The 20,490-nt window shown below is 53.5% G+C and overlaps 2 protein-coding genes across 20 annotated transcripts; one reads left to right on the top strand and one right to left on the bottom strand.

Moving 5' to 3' along the window:
- The first annotated feature begins 321 nt into the window (after positions 1-321).
- On the top strand, positions 322-13,475 carry ATXN2L (ataxin 2 like). Of its 19 annotated transcripts, none has more exons than XM_027610755.2 (24): positions 326-1,203; positions 2,745-2,781; positions 2,969-3,025; positions 3,113-3,184; positions 3,548-3,698; positions 4,292-4,416; positions 5,258-5,349; positions 5,763-5,963; positions 6,784-6,959; positions 7,132-7,245; positions 8,102-8,314; positions 8,404-8,475; positions 8,923-8,993; positions 9,164-9,459; positions 9,542-9,611; positions 10,084-10,230; positions 10,354-10,426; positions 10,520-10,707; positions 10,968-11,097; positions 11,186-11,307; positions 11,475-11,687; positions 11,827-12,016; positions 12,343-12,379; positions 12,648-13,139. In XM_027610755.2, exons 1-23 carry the CDS (start codon positions 899-901, stop codon positions 12,372-12,374), a joined length of 3,147 nt encoding a protein of 1,048 aa, XP_027466556.1. In that variant the 5' UTR covers positions 326-898; the 3' UTR covers positions 12,375-12,379; positions 12,648-13,139. The 19 variants fall into 19 exon arrangements, 17 of the variants coding, with proteins under 17 accessions (XP_027466546.1, XP_027466561.1, XP_027466558.1 ...); XM_027610754.2 differs by having other exon boundaries at positions 12,625-13,139; XM_027610756.1 differs by having other exon boundaries at positions 899-1,203; positions 8,120-8,314; positions 12,625-13,139.
- Positions 13,476-14,908: 1,433 nt separating this feature from the next.
- Positions 14,909-18,480, bottom strand: TUFM (Tu translation elongation factor, mitochondrial). The gene is made up of 10 exons (XM_027610762.2): positions 18,317-18,480; positions 18,019-18,213; positions 17,432-17,598; positions 17,091-17,195; positions 16,838-17,002; positions 16,568-16,700; positions 16,376-16,480; positions 16,109-16,260; positions 15,887-16,006; positions 14,909-15,274 (listed from the first exon to the last, which is right to left on the bottom strand). The coding sequence occupies exons 1-10, from the start codon at positions 18,357-18,359 to the stop codon at positions 15,101-15,103; spliced, it is 1,359 nt and encodes a 452-aa protein (XP_027466563.1). The 5' UTR covers positions 18,360-18,480; the 3' UTR covers positions 14,909-15,100.
- Positions 18,481-20,490: the final 2,010 nt, after the last annotated feature.

Genomic DNA, 20,490 nt, shown 5'->3' with positions numbered 1-20,490 from the left:
ACCGTTTAGGTATTAAATCATTGAAGCCTAAAATGATTTCGGATTTAGCATAGATTTATCTGCAACATGCTGAGTTTCAAACCGATAACTTTAATGTCCATCAGTCTTTTATTAAAAGCAGAAAAGGTCAAGAGTAGCTCCTCATGAAACCTACCACCCACCTAAGAGGGACAGTCGCGTATTTAGATCCCGGATTTCTTTGCACTTAGACCCCGCCCACGGGCCCCCAAATGGCGGAAGAACTGCACGCTACGCCGTGACATCTCACACAACTGCGGAGGTATCCCGACGCTACGCCACCGGCGTAGGCGGGGCGGCCGGCTCTTCCTTCCTCACGGCTACTTCGGCTCCTCCCCCAGCGCTTCACACGCTCATTGTGAAGCGACAGCGGCTGCCAACCTTTAGGGTTGTTTGAGACCTAAAGACCCTAAATCTTTGGCGCGCGTAAGCGCCCGCGCCGCTCCTTCTCCACTCCAAGGGCTAGGGGCGCGAGATTCGCCTCTTTTTATTTTCTCTCCTGCCCGGAGCCAACCGCCCCGGTGCGCGCGCGGACATCTCGCGCCGCCGCTCCCTCCTCCCTGCCCCTCCCCCTTCGGGAGCTCCCGCCCGCGCGCTCCTCCTCCTCCCCTTTCCCCGGCGACGCGCACGCGCGCCAGGCCGGCTCGCGCCCTCTCGCTTTCCTCCGGCCCGCAAGACCCCCTCCCCTTCCGCCTCGCGGCGCTTCCTCGCGCCGCGGTCTTCTCTATCCACCCCCGACATCGCGGGGCTCCCCCCGCCCGCCAACGGCGGGTCCCCGGCTTCCCAGGTCCCCTCGCTTCCCGCGCTCTCCAGCGGGGGCCTAGCTCCAGCCTCCTCTCTCCCTCCCTTCCCCCTAATTCCCCTTCCGGACGCTGCCATCATGTTGAAGCCTCAGCCGCCACAACAGACCTCCCAGCCCCAGCAGCCGCCCCCCACGCAACAGGCCGTGGCCCGCCGGCCTCCCGGGGGCACGAGCCCTCCTAACGGCGGCCTCCCGGGGCCCCTGGCCTCCACCTCGGCTCCCGCAGGGCCTCCCGCGGCCGCGTCTCCCTGCCTGGGGCCTGCAGCCGCCGCCGGGAGCGGGATCCGCCGGGGAGCCGAGGGCATCTTGGCGCCGCCGCCGCCGCCGCAGCAGCAGCAGCAACATCAGGAGAGGCCAGGGGCAACGGCTATCGGCAGCGCCAGGTGAGGAGGGGTGGGTTTCCGGGCGCTGGAGCCGAGGCTGCGAGGCGGCGGCGGCGGCTCGGCTCCGGCCCAGCGGCCGGGACCTGAGGACACCGCGCGAGCCGGGTACTTAGCCCGGCCACCTTTGCGGGGCGCCGGGGGCAGTGGGGAACTCCCGTGAGGCTGGGGGTGGGCCCCCTCAGCTCCTAACAGGTCAGAGGGAAAGGGTCCCCGGGCGGGCACCGGGACATTTGGGGGCCGTGCTCAGTTCTCAGAGCCTAGTTGGGCCTCGGGGCTCGGGCCTTAAGGGCAGGCGGGGCGCATCCCGCCAGCGCCGTCAGAACGAGGAGTTGGGGGGGTGAAGAGGTGATCGGGGTCCCCGGCTCCATTACCACGAAGGGTCTCGCGGTCCCCGGCTTCAGCCAATGGGGAGTCAGCTGCGGGAAGGGGTCCCCGGCCGTAGCCAATGGAGGGGGGCGCGCGGCCCACAGTTTGGCCAATGGGGAGGGAGGGACTTGGGAGCGGGTTGCTACCTCCCCCTTCCCGGTCTGGCCAGTAGTAGGGGAGCGGAGTGGGCGGAGGGACGGAAGGAGGGACAACTGGGAGGACTGCGGACAGGGAACCTCCAGCGCGCGCGCGCTCTTCCCGTACGTGCGCGCGGATGCTCTGTCTTATGACCCGGGCATTCGTGAGGCGCGGGTAACCTATAGGGCAGGGTCTGGGAGTGTGCGTGGAGGGCTTCGCCTGGTGTTTGTGGATGAGTGGTGGACACCCCACTCGGTTTCTTCTGTGTGGGGCTTAATGGAATTGAGAGTGGCAGTACACGCAGGCGCAGTGGGTTCAGGTCGCGGGAGGGGGGAATTTTGGAGGCCCGTGGGCTTTACTGCGCAGGCGCAGACCGGGCGAGGCCTCCCGGTGGATGGCTTTTGCGGCTGCGCTGTCCCCCAGCCCCGCCAACGGCCCCCTCATCGCCCTCCTCAACCAACGGTTACATCAGCCAGCGAGGAGCAGGGTTACCGGGCCATCGGTGACCCCTCCTAGAGTGGGTAGCCTTGAATGAGTAAAAGAGGTGGAGAGGGTGGGTTGTAAAGGGAATACCCTCCTCCCAGAGTTTGGGATGTAAGGCTGGTGAAAATGATTGTCTTTTCTGTTTGAGAGGTAAATGTGCCTGAGCTAGGTGGTTCCGAATCTGCATGCCCTGAGCTTTCGCCTTTATGTCTAGGGTGGATTGTTGGTTAACGACTACCGTAGCATTGCTTTCTCGGAATCATGGGGCCCTGGCCCCTTGGAGAAAGTGAGAAGGTTGTGTTGCATTGACAACCATTGTCGATTGAGGTCTGTTTTAGTGGCATTTGGTAGGAATGTGTTTACTGGCTTTTACTGTCTATGCCTTTCTTCCTCTGTAAGGTGAGAGTTGGAAAATCTTGTTGATAATTGGTTTGTAGTCTAAATCAGCATCTTCACAGGGTATGTGGTTCTAGGATACCAAGTTCTTTGAAATTAATTGTATAAGAGGGATTGAATGTGTTTAAGTAACTAGTTTCTTGTTTACTTTCTCATAGGGGACAAAGCACAGGAAAGGGACCCCCACAGTCACCGGTGAGTGCCACTCCCCACCCTCAAAGTACAGAGGTACATGTGGGCATATAGCACAGATCGTGTGCACAAATAGTTGGGCTCAGAAGAGTAGGGGCCCAGCACATACAAAGTGGGTGAGTGGAGTGTGGGTATTCAGAAGGAAAGTGAGATGTTGACTGGCTATTTATTTGTCCTGTGTTTTTGGTAGGTGTTCGAGGGTGTCTACAATAATTCCAGAATGCTGCATTTTCTTACAGCTGTTGTGGTAAGTGGGTACCTAACCTCTAGGTTGTTTGAGGAATGTAATGCACCAGTTTGCTGAAGACACTCTTCTTTTTCCCCACTCTTCCAGGGCTCCACTTGTGATGTAAAGGTGAAGAATGGTACCACCTATGAAGGTATCTTCAAGACTCTGAGCTCAAAGGTTAGTGTACTCAAATTAGCTGATTTTTTGCATTTTACGGAAGGAGGAGGGGAATGAAATAGGCTCATTGGAGATGTGAGTTGAACGGTGTTGGACAACATTGTGTTACTCATTTCTGTAGGCCTGTGCTGGAGTAGTGCTGGAAGCAATAAGAAATGTGGGTCCGATATTGGAGGGCTGAGTACTTTAATGTTAATGTTAAAATGCTAATGTTAAAATACTTAGTCCTAGGCTGATACTGAGAAGACTGTGTGACGGTGTGGTGTTGGGATGAGGTTAGAAAGAGTAAAAGAAAAACTCCTATTTTTACCGTCACGTTTCTTGATACTGATCCTTTACTGTTTGGAAATGGGACTTTTATAGTTTGAACTAGCAGTAGACGCTGTACACCGGAAAGCATCTGAGCCAGCAGGTGGCCCTCGTCGGGAAGACATTGTGGACACCATGGTGTTTAAGCCAAGCGATGTCATGCTTGTCCACTTCCGAAACGTTGACTTCAATTATGCTACTAAAGGTATCGTGTTGGGTTTTTATGTCAGAGTAGAGAGCAGAGAGCAGTTACATAATGACTTGAATTTTTTTTCCCCCTTAACCATCTTTTTTTCTGAGGAGGAGGGCCAGGATTTTCTTTTTTTTTTTTTAAAGATTTTATTTATTTGAGAGAGAGCGAGAGCATGAGAGAGATCATGAGCAGGGAGGAGGGGTAGAGGGAGAGGCAGACTCCCCGCTGAGCAGGGAGCCCGATGCAGGACTTGATCCCAGGACCCTGGGATCATGACCTGAGCCGAAGGCAGACACTTAACTGATGGAGCCACCCAAGCACCCTAGGTTTTTCTTCTTGAGAATATGTCTTGTTGTCTAAGATACAGTGGGATGAATTCCAGCCTGTGTTGTGGTCCTTCATGTTTCCCTTGCTTTGCTTTCAACTCCTTGCTCCTCGTGAACTCTTCAAATGAGACTTGTTGTGCTGCACCACCCACACCCTTCACGCCCCCCAACCCTGACACACACTTTTCTTTGCTTCCCAACTACTTATTGGGGGTGGGGGTGTTGGAAGAGGCTGTGGAATAATCCCCTGACTCCTGATCTTCGACTCTGCCCCCACAGACAAATTCACTGATTCAGCCATTGCCATGAACTCAAAGGTGAATGGGGAGCACAAAGAGAAGGTGCTTCAGCGCTGGGAAGGGGGCGACAGCAACAGCGATGACTATGACCTCGAGTCTGACATGGTATAGCCCCCCTTCCCTGAGAGCTGGGCGCTCTGCTGGCTGAGCGCAGGTTGTGGACTCTGATGTCACGCTTAGAACCAAGAGTTGCTGGGCCGGGCGGGGAGGGGGAGTCTTTTCTATTGCCCGTTGATGGCTGTCAGATTCCAAATGAAAAGCTGAAGAAAATAACAAAAATACCTGTTCTCCCACCATCTGCAATTGACAGCTATTGACATTTGATTAAGATTTTTTTTTCTTTAATTTAATAAAGCATAGACAAGATTGTAGACTGTGTAGTTATACAGTGTCCTTCCAAAAACAAGGATTTTGATTCATTTAAGATTTCTCATGAGTTAATGTATTATTATGCTATGTTTAACTTGCACAAGAATTTATTTTTCCTGCTTCTTGTTTTGGAATTTTTTTCATATTGGTATATAGATCCAGTCGTTGCTTTCAGCTGTTTTGTCTAGTTTTGCTTGTATGTGTACATGTGTATATATACACAACAAAACGTATTTATGTTTTTCCTTACTGACTGGTATTTGTTGCTGTTATTTTGCTATTAAAAATAGTGCCTTACTGGACTTTAGAATATGTGTCCCAGTGTAACATATACCAAATTTTTCTAGGACGTAAACCTGAAAATGGATTCGTTAGGTCTTAAGACTTTGGTTTTACTAGTTGTTGCCAGTCTGTGCTACAATTGGTAGTACTAGTTGATATTTCTGCCAGCCTTGTTCTTATTTTTCAACTCTCAGTTTGGTCAGATTTGTGTGTTTTTCACCCTGGTGGAGGAGAATGACAGGTCATTGTTGGTTTCCTTGCTGGGTTTTAAACATTCTCCTTCCTCCCTCCTTAGTCCAATGGATGGGACCCCAACGAAATGTTCAAGTTCAACGAGGAGAATTATGGTGTAAAGACCACCTATGACAGCAGTCTTTCTTCTTATACGTGAGTGTCTTGGTACTTCCCAGATGGTGCAGTTTGAGGCATGGGGTCGTGGCATTTGTTCATGCTTTTCTGGGCTTCCAGGTTGCCCTCTCCCCACTTCTGGTCTGCCTTGTGTCATTGTCCCCTCAAAATACCAGGCCATCTCATGGGTAGAATTAGCTACTTTCTTGTCCAATGACCGATACTTTTCCTCTGGAACTTAAAACATACATATGTGTGTAAGTAGTCCAGTTCAGAGATTGGCCATGTTTCCCCACATGGAACCTAGTAGATGCCCATTAAATATGTGCTGAATTGTTGAAGGGGTTAAACATCTGCACACCTGAGCTGCTGATAGGACTCATAGAAATGTTTTTCCTTTTTTTTCTCTTGTCCCCTGGCACCGGGATGGTGATCTGTGGTGGTCCTCTCAGGGTGCCCTTGGAGAAGGACAACTCAGAAGAGTTTCGTCAGCGGGAGCTGCGTGCAGCCCAGTTAGCTCGAGAGATTGAATCGAGCCCGCAGTACCGCCTGCGGATCGCCATGGAGAACGATGATGGGCGCACCGAGGAGGAGAAGCACAGTGCGGTCCAGCGGCAGGGTTCAGGACGGGAGAGCCCCAGCTTGGCATCTAGGTGATTGCTGGGGGCGGCCTGCTCTGTTTGGGACTCTGTACGGGCCCTGGCTTGGGCCAAGAGCTTTGTACACTCCTGTTTAAGAAGCTTCATGCTGGGCGCCTGGGTGGCTCAGATGGTTAAGCGACTGCCTTCGGCTCAGGTCATGATCCTGGAGTCCCGGGATCGAGGCCCGCATCGGGCTCCCTGCTCGGCGAGGGGCCTGCTTCTCCCTCTAACCCTCCCCGCTCTCATGCTCTCTGTCTCTCATTCTCTCTCTCAAATAAATAAATAAAATCTTAAAAGAAAAAAAAGCTTCATGCCCATGTAAGATGTAGGTTAGTACATAGTTATTCCCAATTTTCGAGTTTAAGAATTGAGGCCTAGATCAGATAAGTAGTTTGTCCAAGGTAACAAAGCTAAAATTTCGGATTTAGAAAAAAATTTTTTTGAGTTTTGATACTCTTTTTTTTTTTCCCGGTGGGTATTTTCATCCATATGTATGTTTTAACTCTTCCTTTTATGAAAACAAAAAGTACATGACGTTTAGTAATTTGTAAAAGCGGTACCTTGAACTACATTGTGATATTCCCTTTCTCATAGGTCAGGAGTGGTAGAATTGTGGAGCTTTGGCCAGGTTGGTCAGGTCAGGGTTGACACAAAAGGTCATAAGCCTATAGCTACACAACAGATCTTCAAGTGGGGGTAGTGCAGAAAGTTGGAGCTTGTGTGTGTGTGTGTGTGAGTGTTTTACACACACACGCACTTTAGAAGGAAAGGCTTCATTTTTCCAAAGCGTGTGGGTTTTATGAAATTGACCTTACTTGAATTCTCCCCCTAGGGAGGGAAAGTATATCCCTCTACCCCAGCGAGTTCGGGAAGGTCCCCGGGGAGGAGTTCGATGCAGTAGTTCCCGGGGAGGCCGGCCTGGCCTTAGCTCTTTGCCACCTCGTGGCCCTCACCACCTTGACAGTAGCAGCCCCGGCCCAGGTTCTGAGACCCGCGGTATCAATGGAGGTGAGTTATGAAGCGGGCTTTTGGGGCGGGGGGGCGGGTAGGGAAGAGGATAGTATGGAGGTGGGGAGGATAATGGAAAGGGGAGATGGGCTGGAAGGGTGATGCGTTGGTGATAATGTAATAGCAGATACTCTGCCTCTTTTTTCCCATCTTAAAAAAAAAAAAAAAATAGGCCCTTCCCGCATGTCCCCTAAGGCACAACGGCCTGTGAGAGGTGGTGCCAAGACTCTGTCCTCACCCAGCAGTAGACCTTCTGGAGAAGCTTCTGCTCCGCCCCCTCCTGCAGGTAAAATTTCAGCAGTTATATGAAGAAATAGAAATTGGGGGGGGGGCTGTAAATGTCAGTTGATGGAATGCTGGGATGGGAGACAGTTTGAAGGTATAAGAGATGTTGGAGGGGGGTTGGATTTATGCTTCTTAGGGAAGAGTTTCCCTCATGTAGCAAAGCCAGCCCAGTTGTCTACGGGTTGTGTTTGGCTGACAGATGTCTTTTGTTTAAATTAGTTATCAGGGTGCCCGGTGGGCTCAGTCAGTGGAGCATGCGACTCTTGATCTTAGGGTTGTGAGTTCAACCCCCACATTGGGCACAGAGCTTACTTTTTTTTTTTTTAAAGATTTTATTAGAGGGAGCACATGAGAGGGGGAGGGTCAGAGAGAGAAGCAGACTCCCTGCTGAGCAGGGAGCCTGACGCGGGACTCAATCCCGGGACTCCAGGATCATGGCCTGAGCCGAAGGCAGTCGCTTAACCAACTGAGCCACACAGGCACCCGGGCACAGAGCTTACTTAAAAAAAAAACAAACAAAAAAAAACAACTTTTTAGTTGTCAACATTTTGAAACAGGAGACATAGAAAATTTCCAATTTTCAATTTCTTTGGAAATACAGAAAGTTCTGCAAACACTGAACGTGTCTTACAGCATAACCCTAGTTAGCTAGCACTGAGTTATGACTGTCTCTGTAAACATTCCAAACTTTTATGCTGTTCATGAGTGTATCTTACCTGCTTATGTTAGCTGCCTTGCTCTTCCGGGCATTTAGGTTTGTGACCTTGCATATAAAAAAAAAGTGGATAAACTTTCGTTGGTGTTTCTGGCGGTTCCCTATGCCTCTTACTCACTGAACAGCAGTAACCATTGTACAGCTTTCCCTTTTCTTCCAGTGGGCCGGATGTACCCCCCGCGCTCTCCCAAGTCAGCTGCCCCTGCCCCAATCTCAGCTTCCTGTCCTGATGCCCCGATGAGCTCGGCAGTACCGACCTCTTCGGCTTCTATCCCTGTGACATCATCGGTTGTGGATCCTGGAGTAGGCTCCATTTCCCCAGCTTCTCCAAAGATCTCACTGGCCTCCACAGATGGTAAGAGCCAGGTAGTTGAGGGCTTGTGGACAATATGAAGTGTGGTTCTGGACAGAAGGACCTTCAGGCATATGTCTCTTCTTGCTCAGTAAAAGAACTTCCAGCCAAGGAACCTGGGAGAACTCTGGAGTCCCAGGAGCTGTCCCGGATAGCTGGGAAAGGTGAGGATTGGCTTTTTTGTTTGTTTGTTGTTGTTAAGATTTTATTTGACAGAGAGTGGGTACAAGCAAGGGGAGAGGGAGAAGCAGGCTCCCCGCCGAGCAGGGATCCCTGGACCCTAGGATCACAACCTGAGCCGAAGGCGTATGCTTAACCGACTGAGCCACCGAGACGCCCCCTCCCTTTTTTTTGTTGTGTTGTTTTGGGTTTTTTTTGTTTGTTCTGAGGTGTAATGTCCTTTTGATTAGGGGAGCACTTCAGGTTGTAACGAGTTGTGGGGGTTCAGAAACAGTGTTTTGTCAGTTGTGTAGTCCTAATTTGTCCTATAGGAATCTCAAGAGCTTTTTTTTTTTTCCTCTTGTTTTCTTTGTCCGTTGGGGTACTGGTATCGTAGCCACCTTTGAGAAAAGAAATGTGATTTTTCTCCTTTTTTTTCCTGTTTCTCATAGTCCCTGGCCTTCAGAATGAACAGAAACGCTTTCAACTGGAAGAACTGAGAAAGTTTGGGGCCCAGTTTAAGGTGAGAGGAGTGTGGGAGTGAGCCAGGGTGTTAGGATGAAGAGGGCTGGAGGGGGCTTATAGAAGCCCAGGACTAGAACCAGGTGGGATAGAAGAGATGAGCAAGCAAGGATGTGAGAAGGGGTCCAGGTCAGCTGTCCGGGTACTGTATGTGTGCTGCTCTCCTTCCAGCTGCAGCCCAGTAGCTCCCCTGAGACCAGCCTGGATCCTTTTCCTCCCCGGATCTTAAAGGAGGAGGCCAAAGGGAAAGAGAAGGAAGTTGACGGTTTATTAACTTCAGAGCCAGTGGGGTCCCCAGTCTCCTCGAAGACAGAGTCCGTATCGGATAAGGAGGACAAGCCGCCCCTGCCACCGGCAGGAGGCACAGAGGGGCCCGAGCAGCCCCCACCACCTTGCCCAAGCCAAACTGGCAGCCCCCCAGTGGGCCTCATCAAGGGAGACGACAAGGATGAGGGCCCGGTCGCTGAGTGAGTAGGATGGGGAGCTGGGTGGGCTGTCAGGTGGGGAGAGGGGCAAGCCATGAGGATTGATTTTCTTCTTTTCTCACAGACAAGTGAAGAAGTCAACACTGAACCCCAACGCCAAGGAGTTCAATCCCACAAAGCCTCTGCTGTCTGTGGTGAGATGGGATGGGCAGATGTGGATTGGTTTCCCCGAGGGAGGCTTGGGAGTGGGGTGATAGAGCCCGGGGGAGGCACTCTGAAAGTTGGGCTGCTCTGGGGAAAACAGGTGTCAGGTTTGGGGCCGAGGGGTCATGATGTGTCTGGTAAGTGTTTATGTGTTTCTCTCTGAGGTTTAGCATTCCTGTGTTGGGGTAGTTGTGAGCATGGGTTTCATTTAGGCCCTTGATTTGGCTTGAACTTTCCTGTATTAAAAAAAAAAAGAAGAGCTTGGTGATCATGGACAAGCCATTTAACTTTTCTGTCTTGATTTCCGTACCTCTAATTTGAGAATACCTGTCTCATGTGGTCCGATGTGAGGCTTGACCAAGACGCAGGGTAGAATGTGTCTGGCAGGCAGCACTCCGAATGCTGTGTTGCTAGGAGAGGCATACAAAAACCAAACCTCGTGTCCTCGCTTGTCTCTTACAGAATAAATCCACCAGTACCCCAACTTCTCCGGGGCCCCGAACTCATTCAACTCCCTCCATCCCGGTGCTGACAGCAGGCCAGAGTGGGCTCTACAGCCCCCAGTACATTTCCTACATACCTCAGATCCACATGGGACCAGCTGTTCAGGTAAGAGGAAAAACTGAGCAGCTCCAGGTTAAGAGGCTGGGTTGGCCTGCTGAGGACCAGGTCAGGCCTGTTGAGGGCATTTGTGAGCAAGCTGTTTAGCTTCGTCTGTGTTCTTGTCCCTAGGCACCTCAGATGTATCCATACCCTGTATCCAATTCTGTGCCTGGACAGCAGGGCAAGTACCGGGGAGCAAAAGGTGAGCAGAGTTGGCAGGGCTGGTCGGCTGGGCTGCCAGGTTGCCTCCTGGCAGATGGAGCTTGAGCTCAGCACTCTTTCCCCCACCCCCCAGGCTCCCTGCCCCCCCAGCGCTCGGACCAACACCAGCCAGCCTCAGCCCCTCCGATGATGCAGGCCGCCGCCGCCGCTGGCCCACCTCTGGTGGCTGCCACGCCGTACTCTTCCTACATCCCTTACACCCCACAGCAGTTCCCGGGCCAGCCCGCCATGATGCAGCCCATGGCCCACTACCCCTCACAGGTAACTGAGGCACGGCGAGGGGCCGGGGAGGGCAGAGCGAAGGGTCACCTCTGTTCCATCACCCAGACTCAGGCTTCCATCCTGGCTCTGGTAGGATCCGTAGCAAGGCACCGCTACTCTCTGAAGTATAGATCACATAGCATCTCCTGACTGGGGTCGTGAACTGGAAACGGTGGTTGTGACAAGGACGGGGCGGTGCTGTGCTGCATGGGTTCTCAGGCAGCAGGATGTGCTGACTGCTTCTCTCCTCGCCCCTCCAGCCGGTGTTTGCCCCCATGCTTCAGAGCAACCCACGCATGCTGACGTCGGGGAGCCATCCCCAGGCCATTGTGTCGTCCTCCACCCCTCAGTACCCTTCTGCAGAGCAGCCCACCCCACAAGCCCTCTATGGTGAGTTTTGTGCCTTTCTTCTCGGACCTTGCTCCTTAGCCCCTTCTGGTGTGCTTGGCACTGATTCTGTCCCTCTTTCCTGCTGTAGCCACTGTTCATCAGTCCTATCCACACCATGCTACGCAGCTCCATGCCCACCAGCCACAGCCGGCCACCACGCCTACTGGGAGCCAGCCGCAGTCCCAGCATGCGGCCCCCAGTCCCGTCCAGGTGCCTGCCATGGGAGATCCGAGTGGTTGGGGCAGGAACGGATGGCTGGGAGAGGGGGATAGAGTTTGAGGGATCATTCCCCAGCGGGAGAGGATCAGGGATCCGTGGGTGGTAGGCCTGGTACCTGAGGAGTGGGGTGGCACTCACCCTTCCCCTCCCCCTAACAGCACCAGGCGGGGCAGGCCCCACACCTGGGCAGTGGACAGCCACAGCAGAATCTGTACCACCCAGGGGCCCTGACAGGCACGCCGCCTTCTCTGCCACCGGGACCTTCTGCCCAGTCCCCTCAGAGCAGCTTCCCCCAACCAGCCGCTGTATATGCCATCCATGCCCATCAGCAGCTGCCCCACGGCTTCACCAACATGGCCCATGTTACCCAGGTAAGAACCCCAGGGACTTGCTTCCTGGGGCTGTCCTGTTCCTGAATCCTTGTGCTCCTTTCTTGAGTGCTCTTAACACCAGGATTCTCAGAGCCCACGTCTAGCTTCTGGGGTGCTCACAGCTGTTTTTTCTCTGCAGGCCCATGTCCAAACTGGAATCACAGCAGCCCCGCCCCCTCACCCTGGGGCTCCCCACCCGCCCCAGGTGATGCTGCTGCACCCACCCCAGAGCCATGGGGGCCCCCCCCAAGGCGCGGTGCCCCAGAGTGGGGTGCCTGCACTCTCAGCTTCCACACCCTCACCCTACCCCTACATCGGACACCCCCAAGGTGAGCAGCCTGGCCAGGCGCCTGGATTTCCAGGAGGAGCCGATGACAGGATTCGTGAGTTCTCGTTAGCTGGGGGAATTTGGCATGGAAGAGCTGACGGGCTGCAGGTGGGGCAGGATGCACGGGTTCTGGGAGGGGAGTGAGGGGTCTTGGAGGCAGGGCTGTCCCACAGGGCGCCCGCCGACCTGCACCTGTCTGTGAAGTATGTAGGGTGGGCAGAAGCCACAGTCGCCGCCGCCAGGGGCTTGCTCCTGGCTCTGTCCTTTGCTTCCCTCCGTCCTCGCTCAGTTGTGATCCAGCAGCCCCCCTCCCCACTGCCTCCCCAGCTCTCAGTGACCCCGACTGTCTCCTGACTTAGCCGAGGTAAGGTCAGCGCAGCAGACAGGGCCAGGCTGGGGTGTGGGGGGCTGAGCTGGGCACACGAGTAAGGGCTCTCGCTCACTGGGAAACAGCGATTGATCTGTGCTTCTGACAGCCCCATGAGACACCTTGAGGAGGCCGCTCCTACCCAAACACTCCCCCCACACCCCACACTGGACGGCATTGGATGAAGGGACAGCTGCTTGGGTTCTAATGCTCCTGCTCTCTTCTCTTTCCCCTCCAACCAGTTCAATCTCATCCCTCCCAGCAGCTCCCCTTCCACCCCCCGGGGAACTGAAGATTGTCCTGGCCGCGACCTGAGACCTCCATGAGTGGAGGGAAGAGTGATCTATGTCTCTTCCCCCAGCAGCTCGGACCAGTCCCAGCCCCCCAATCCCCCCTTTCCCCTGGGGGAGCTGGGGAATTCCTGCCAAGCACCTTGAAGGGGAGGGGCCTTGAAGTGGGCAGGGCCAGGGTCCAGCGGGGGTGGGGGGGTTCCTGCTCTGCCCCTGCCCATCCCCACCCCATCTTGCCCTCCCATCCTCTCATCTATCCCCCGCTGGAGACGGAAGATCTTTTATTTTCTATTATTTATAACCTCAGACTTGGGCCCCCGTTTCTTTCTTCCCCATTAACTTGAGTGAACTGCGTGAGAGACAGACAGACAGATGCCCCACAAGGATGGTTGGACAAGGACTTTTACTTTTTATTACATAAAAATATTAAAAAAAATTAAAAAAAATAAAATTTTAAACTAACTTAACCTGCCTCTGGTTTCCAGTGGAGAACAGCAAGATGGTAGCTGTCTAGTCTTGGGGGCCCTGAGGTGGCTCCCAGCAGTGGGGAAAATGCAGCAGAGCAGGCGGAGGATGCTTGCTGCCCTGTCACTGAGTGACTTTGCTCTCACCTTGATGTTGGCCTCATCGTAAGGTGCAGTTTCAAGTTTTTATTGCTAGTGTAAGTAGTTCTTTAATTTCTTCTCTTAGCACCAAAAGGCACGTTAGTGGTTTTGGCCACTGGAAACAAAGGCCTGCCCAGAGCCCAGCTGAGAGGTGGTGTGTGCAGGTGGGCACTGCAAAGATGAAGCCACTGGTAAGGGGAGACGGCTGCCATGAGGAACCTGCTTTAGGGGAGCAGGAGCTAAACCGGGGCTAAATGGCACAAACGGAAGAGCCAGGTATGAGATGTAGAAATGACATGTTGTGGAAGTGTTTGGTTATTTCCAAGGAAACATGGCAGTTTTTTACTGCATATCCTGGCCTTGGTTTTCTTGTCTTTTAAGTAAAGATTATTTTGCTCTTTGAGCATCGAGGGGGTAGGGCTGGTACTCGTGGGTAGATGGGGGTTTCAGATGGGACCAAAGCTAGAGAATACAGGCTGAGAGCAGGGCAGGAAAAGTGAAGGGTGATGTACTGGGGAAGGAGATCCAAGGTGTGAGGGTCTGAAATCAGGTAATGGGTGGGCACAATGGGGCGGCCGGCTTATGTAGAGATAAGCGAGAACAAACGTGCAGGGTTGTAGAAGAGCTCTCCTAAAGGATGGCAGTTGCAGCTGGGGGGCAGTGATGGAAAAAGCAAGAAAGCCAGCCAGGTTCAGGACATCTCAGGTGCAGTTGGAGCGGTCTCCCCGATACAGAGATGGGACTGCAGTGCTTACCGGGTGGTCCTGAGGCTTAGGAATCTCTTGAAACCTTCTGGCCTCACCTCAGACACGGAGGATAAAGCAAACCTGCCCTATCACATTTTTTTTTGTGTGAAGCTCTTATGTCCTTTTCTTGAGCCCACTTCTCTGCCTCTGCTGTGAAGCCGGATTTGTGACTCAAAACAGCTCTCGGGATGGGCCTAAGAGCCTCCCCACTCTGGGTGGCTGGTCAGTGGGGAATATACTCATTTGTCAGGAAGCAAGGTTGAAAGAGGTGCTTGTTAATCCCTGCTGAAAGTTAACCTTTTGGTGTCCTGGCTAGTCATTTCAAGTTTTTAAACACCTATTCAGCATTTTACTCCCTACGCGTCTGATAAGTCCTTAAGTCTCAGAAAACTTCAGTTTATAATTTCGCACTCCTGTGTTTGGAATTGGTGATATATAGGGGGGACAACCCATCAAGCATAGAGAGAGACGTAATTAAAAAGAGGGTCCTGATCAAAGTGCTGGATGTTGGTTCTAGAGGTGAGACAACAGTCCCCAGTATCCAAGAGCTTAGACAAAGGCAAGTAGACATTAATGGCCTTCGTAACTACTCCAGGAGGACAGGAGGTGGGTTTGGCATCTCTGAACCCATGCTTGCTCCAAGGGCGAAGTTCCCAGTTTCTCCCATAGGACAGCCAACAATCCTACTTACTGTTTTGCTAGGCAGCCACACCAACTTCACTAGACCAACTTTCCTCCTTTTCTCAAGTTGTCATTCTGACAGCTTTAAGATAGCTTTTCCAAACAGCACCACAGAGATAAAAACGAGGGGTATGTTCTAGGCCCTGTGTTTCTACCCCCCCCATCCTGTCCAACTTTAAGACAAAGAACACAAGATACAACGTCCCTCACTATTCACAGAACAGTTTATTGACCTACCTCACCTGGCAGGCCCTGGGGCCCCTCCTGGCCAGGGGAAGTGTCAGGCTAGCTGCACTGCTGGACGGCAGCCTGTGCCCTAGGGAGGGGGCTGCAGCAGCAGCAAAGAACATGGGCTAGCGCAGCCTTCAACGCTAGAGTCAGAGCAAGAGTCCAGACTCAACTCCACTTGAGGTTCTTGTCTTCCTCTGTCATGGCTGGCGTCTCAGTGACAAGGCCAGTGCCGATGGTCCGGTTGCCATCTCGCAGGGTGAAACGCTGGCCTTTTTCTAAGATCATGGGCTGCCGCAAGACAAGGCTGACCTTCAGGTCCTCCCCGGGCATGGCAAGCTCCTGGTGGGGGCAGAGACAGGGTTCATGCGTGGCCCTCAGGGCACCTTGTTCCCAACTGTTTGCTGCCTACCAAGGTTAAAAGGGAATCCATGTGAACTAAATTGAATGTGAATCAAAAGCATTTCTAGAAAGTTAGGGGAAATGCAGCAGGGGGATTTTTTGTGGAGATAGCTCCACCCCAGCTGCCAGGCAGATGCAAACTGTATGTGAAGACAGGAAAGGACTTGTGACCAGTGTTCCTAAATGTTCACTCTTGAAAAAGTCAAGGAAACTATGGGTCATGCAGGTTTCTTTGTCACAAGACTTCTCTGAGCCATTGTGTACGGTGGAACTCTCAACAGGGAATCCTTTTCTGGGAGATCTGTGGGTAAATGCTAGCATGGGTAAGTTTTTTGGTTTGTTTTTTTTTTTTTTTTTTTACCTACTTCCGCCCAGGGAATACTGGGGGGACACTCACTCCCCCCAAACCCACCCAGCCAGACCCTTCCATCACTAGCTTTGTCTACAGCAGTCAATGCAAAGTCACCCATGTTGGCACAGCTCTGGAACTGAGAGTGAGGGAGCTGATGTGAGAGTGTCGCTTCCACTCCTTCACGTTCCCTATATCCATACCTTCCCTGGCGGTAAGATGACACGACAGGCCATGTCCCAAGTCAGGGAGAACATGACAGGCATGAAGTGGGACACAAAAGGCTTGTGGCGGCCACCTTCCTCTTTGCTGAGGATATAAACCTGGAAAAAAGAGAGCAACAAGTGTGAAGCTATGCTGGCCGGAAAGGCTGCCTATGCATGGGATGGTCTGGCTCAGCGCTGCCCATCGCCTGGAGCCCTCACCTGGGCCTCCACCTTCTGGTGGGGCTGGATGGACCCTGGCTTGGCCATGACCAGGCCACGCCTCAGGTCCTCTCGCTTCAAGCCTCGGACCAGGGCTCCAAGGTTGTCGCCTGCCTCTGCCCTCTCCAGACTCTTGTGGAACATCTCAATGCCTAGGAGGGAAGAGCAGAGACAAAGGAGAAGGATCTAGAGCAGAGAGGAAGGCATGAAGGATCTGCAAGGGAAATCCTGGACCCAGCCCCTGGGTCCCAAGGCGTCTTCCTATACCTGTCACCACAGTGCGAATGTTCTTGCTGTGTCCCAGGAACTCACACTCATCCCCTTTCTTCAAAATGCCACGCTCTAGTGTACCTGTCACCACTGTGCCCCGGCCTGGAAAGCAATAGGACAGGAAGGACATCAGGGACCCTGGACCAGGCTATATAGCTAGAGAGGAGTGCAAGTGAACACGGTCCTCACCAGGAATAGAGTAAACGGACTCTACAGGCAGCAGGAAAGGTTTCTCCAGGTCTCGGGTGGGTACCGGGATATAAGTGTCCACGGCATCCAGCAGCTTCTGCACAGACTTCACGCCTAGCTCAGGGTCACGTTGCTATGGGGGAGGTGACAGGACTCTGAAATTTTCATTCTCCTCTTACTGAGAGACACTCCCCAGGCTCAGAGCAGAACTCTGGACGCCCATCCAGCCCCATCCTCTGCCAGTTAGCCCCTGCCTGACCCCGCCTTCACCTCAAGGGCACAGAGGGCAGAGCCTATGATGACTGGGGTCTCCTCCCCTTTGTAGCCAAACTCAGTGAGCAGTTCCCGGATCTCCAGCTCAACCAGCTCCACCATCTCAGAGTCCTGGACAGCATCTGCTTTGTTCACGTACACCACGACATGCTCTACTCCAATCTGTGGATGGCAAAGAGGCAGAAGTGGTGTCCTGAATGGACCAACTCCCCACTCTTCCTCTTTCCACCCTTCCCCAGGCTCCGAGTACCTGTTTGGCCAGTAATAGATGCTCTCGGGTCTGGGGCATAGGGCCGTCATTGGCCGCCACCACCAGGATGCAGCCGTCGAGGGGAGCGGTGCCTGTGATCATATTCTGGGTAGAAGGATAGGAAACAGCCTAGTTCAAGGACCTCCTCAGCTCCATCTAGGCAAGCACAGCAGCTGAGGCCCACCTTTCTCTGTCATCTCCTTACCACCCACTTTAAGTGGTCATGCCCAGAAATCCATGACCTCAACCCATGCATCTTGCGTATCCTAACTTCCCCACAAGTCCCAACATTTTTTCTGGCAGGAGACAGCCCATGACCCTGTACCCAGCAATTCTCTCACCTTAACGTAATCTGCGTGACCTGGGCAGTCGGTGTGGGCATAGTGGCGGGCTGCAGTGCTATACTCCACATGAGCCGCATTAATTGTGATTCCACGGGCTCGCTCTTCAGGAGCATTGTCAATCTCTTCGTATTTCTTAAATTTCGCTCCGCCTCCCTCCGCTAAAACTAAGGGGAAGGAGGAGAATAAATCAGATAAAGTTCCAAAGGCAGAGGCAGGGCTCAAGCCACACCCGAGTCCCTCCCACCTACTATGCAAAGGACAGTCTGGGAGAATAATGCGTCCGTGACCCCCTCCCTCAGTTCCTGCAGCGGGTGTGACCGGGTCAGAAGGAAATGTTAAAGGGCTTCTAGGTCCAGCCCTGCGACTTCTCTAGGATAAGGCCTCTGCTTACAGGACACTGGCCACGGCTAAAGAGAAGCCATTCGGGCTCCCCAGCTTATGCGACACAAAATCTTTCACGCCCAGGGCAAATGCATCATCCAATCCAGCGCCCGGGGCCACAACACCTCCAGCAGCACCTCCCGGGCTCAGGTCCCGCCGGCAGAGCGGGCGCTTCCGGACGCCACCGACCCATCCCCGCTTACTCTTCGTGATGGCCGCGGTCAGTGTAGTCTTGCCGTGGTCCACATGGCCGATGGTGCCCACGTTCACATGGGGCTTGTCGCGCACATAGGTCTTCTTGGCCTCCACGGCCAGGCCACGGCACAAGCGAGGCAGTGCCGGCACCTTCAGCGGCCGCAACACACACTGCAGCAGTGGGCTCGGGCCGGCGCCGAGGCCTGCCGGGGCATAGGCTTGGAGTCAGGGCGCCGGTCCGAGCCTGGCCGCTCCCGACGACCCCCACGTGGCCCCGCGCCGCCATTGCCTCCCCCACCCCCTCACCACTCAAGAGGGGCGTCGCGCGCAGCAGGGTGGTGGCCGCCATCGTGGTCGTACTCGCGCCCCGAGTATCGGGCCCCGGGCGCCCGCGCGTGCAAAAAGGAAAGGGTACGGGCGACTGGAGGCCACTTCCGGCGGAAGTGAAGGCCCGGAGGTCAAGTCTGGGTCCCTCTAGCCTCCAGTTTTTATAGCCATCTTACGACTTCCGGGCGTGGGACCAAAGACGACACCAGGAAGGGGCTGGTGTCCCCGGGGCGGGGAAGGAGGGAGACGGTTTCCAAGGCGCTCTCGGGCCTCGCGGACTGACGCGAGCGAAGCAGTTCTCTCTGGCGGCGCGGGGAAGCGACGTGAAGCATCCCGTCGCGTACCAGCGCCCCGGAGGCTCGTGGGCGTTGTAGTTCCCAGGGCGGCGCGCTGTGTTTGCGCTGGGCGTGGGAGTCAGGTAGGGGCTAGGCCGGGCCCGGAGTGAGGGTGCCGGTCTCCCGGAGGCCGAGGCGGCGGCTCCGGCGCGGCCTGCTCGGGAGCGTCCTGGCCCAGACCCTCCTGGAGTCCGACCCACTGCGCGGGTCTGGCGAGAGATCTGGTGGCCGTTGAGCTGCCGCTGGAGGTAGGACCAGGCCCTACGGCCAGACGGAGGAGGAGACGGGCCTGGGAGCCATTCGCGGGTGGGGCACAAGTGTGACCCATCTCTCCGCAGAGCCTTTGTTTCCTTATCTGTAAAATGGAAACAGTAGTATCTACCTCATGGGGAGATTCTGACGTCTGGCTCTGAGAGGAAATGAGCTGGACAAGAGGCGGGAATGGAGGCCAGGGGCCTCCAGGTCCCACAGCCCCTGACCCTCAAATACCGCCCTCCTGGCTCACAGCCTGCGGGGACAGACAACTTTGCCGTCCACCCCTGGGTCCCCTCAGCAGGCCAGGGACTAATTCCCTTGATCGTCGCCCCACCCGCCCACCTGGTTATACAGATGATACCCAGGGTGAGGGACCGGCCTCAGGTGCCTGTGTAGGCAGCCTGAGTCTTGTTCCCGCGGTGGCCCCAGCACCGAACACAGGGCGGGGCACCCAGCGAGCGCTCAGGGAATTTGTGTTGACTGAATGAGTGAGTGCAAGGCTAGCATATGACCTTTAACTTTCACATCCGTCATCTCATCACCCTGGGATGAGAACAGCAGCTGCTTAACCCTGATTGATGTTTCCCGAACTCATCAGATCCTAAGACTCCATGGACGGTTTTTGGTTTCAAATAGATGCCCCGATTCCTCCCTTGAAGATTATGATTCAGGAGGTTCTGAGTACAGACAGGGAAACTGTATTTATTTATAACACACACGGTTTCCCAAGCTCGAAGGAGTTTGGGAAACTCAGAGTCAGAGCTCTGCATGGATCAGGCGTTGTGCAAATGCTTCGTATTGGTTCACATTCAGCGCACCCTGTGTTACCCTGTGTGGTTGGAGCCATTATTTCCCCCATTTTACAGGTGAGAAAACGGAGCATCGGGGTGATTTAGGAACCCAATACAAGTGAACTCCAAAAAAGTGCACCTGGTACTGTCATTCAGCTTCAATTTACTGCTCAGATAAAATGAAGAACCTGCTAAGACTTCTGTCCTCCTGGCCTTCCAGCCCATCAGCTCTGCTTAGGAAGGGCTGGTGCCATAACTAAAGTTTTCTTTGTCTTTATCCTGTACCTCAGTCACTCCATTCCTGGGAATTTCTTCTAAGACACTATTGGCCATTATCAAAATGTAAGATTTTTGGGATGTGGTACTTGAATGAATGCTTTCTATTTTAGTGGTGCTATATTTATTTGGATGTGTATTAGTTTGAAAAAAAAAAAACGGGCGGCAAATACTGAGATTAAAAAATGAGTCAATTTAAAAAACAGCATGTGGTAGGTGATGTTATGGGTAGTATAAACATATGGCAGATTTGGGGGCAGGTGGTACATGAATGACTGAAATTTGAGAAACACAGCAGTCAGAAAAGAGTCCAGAGGGAGAGGATTTTTTTGTAGAGCTGTTGACTAGCATCCTGTGTAATAGCTGGAAGTCTTGATTTACAGACAACAGAATTTACGTTGGCTGGCTTACGCAGAAGAAGGATTTGTTTAAGGGTTTGAGTCAGCTTACAGAATTGTGGAACGGGCTGGAGAAACAGCTCCCAAGCCTTAGAACT

Source organism: Zalophus californianus, chromosome 10 (assembly GCF_009762305.2).
Source record: "Zalophus californianus isolate mZalCal1 chromosome 10, mZalCal1.pri.v2, whole genome shotgun sequence".
NCBI lineage: Eukaryota > Metazoa > Chordata > Mammalia > Carnivora > Otariidae > Zalophus > Zalophus californianus.
The sequence above is the reverse complement of the archived record's forward strand: the minus strand, read 5'-3'. Positions and strand labels throughout refer to the sequence as shown.

What these genes read in the sequence shown, in the direction of transcription:
- ATXN2L (XM_027610760.2), top strand. Translation starts at nt 899, where the DNA reads ATGTTGAAGCCTCAGCCGCCACAACAGACCTCCCAGCCCCAGCAGCCG. An exon ending in TGCTCCGCCCCCTCCTGCAG is followed by an intron (nt 7,246 to 8,119) that starts GTAAAATTTCAG and finishes CTTTTCTTCCAG; the next exon opens with TGGGCCGGATGTACCCCCCG. An exon ending in ACATGGCCCATGTTACCCAG is followed by an intron (nt 11,688 to 11,826) that starts GTAAGAACCCCA and finishes TTTTCTCTGCAG; the next exon opens with GCCCATGTCCAAACTGGAAT.
- TUFM (XM_027610762.2), bottom strand. Translation starts at nt 18,359, where the DNA reads ATGGCGGCCACCACCCTGCTGCGCGCGACGCCCCTCTTGAGTG. An exon ending in ATCTATTACTGGCCAAACAG is followed by an intron (nt 17,003 to 17,090) that starts GTACTCGGAGCC and finishes TGCCATCCACAG; the next exon opens with ATTGGAGTAGAGCATGTCGT. An exon ending in CATTCGCACTGTGGTGACAG is followed by an intron (nt 16,261 to 16,375) that starts GTATAGGAAGAC and finishes CTTCCCTCCTAG; the next exon opens with GCATTGAGATGTTCCACAAG.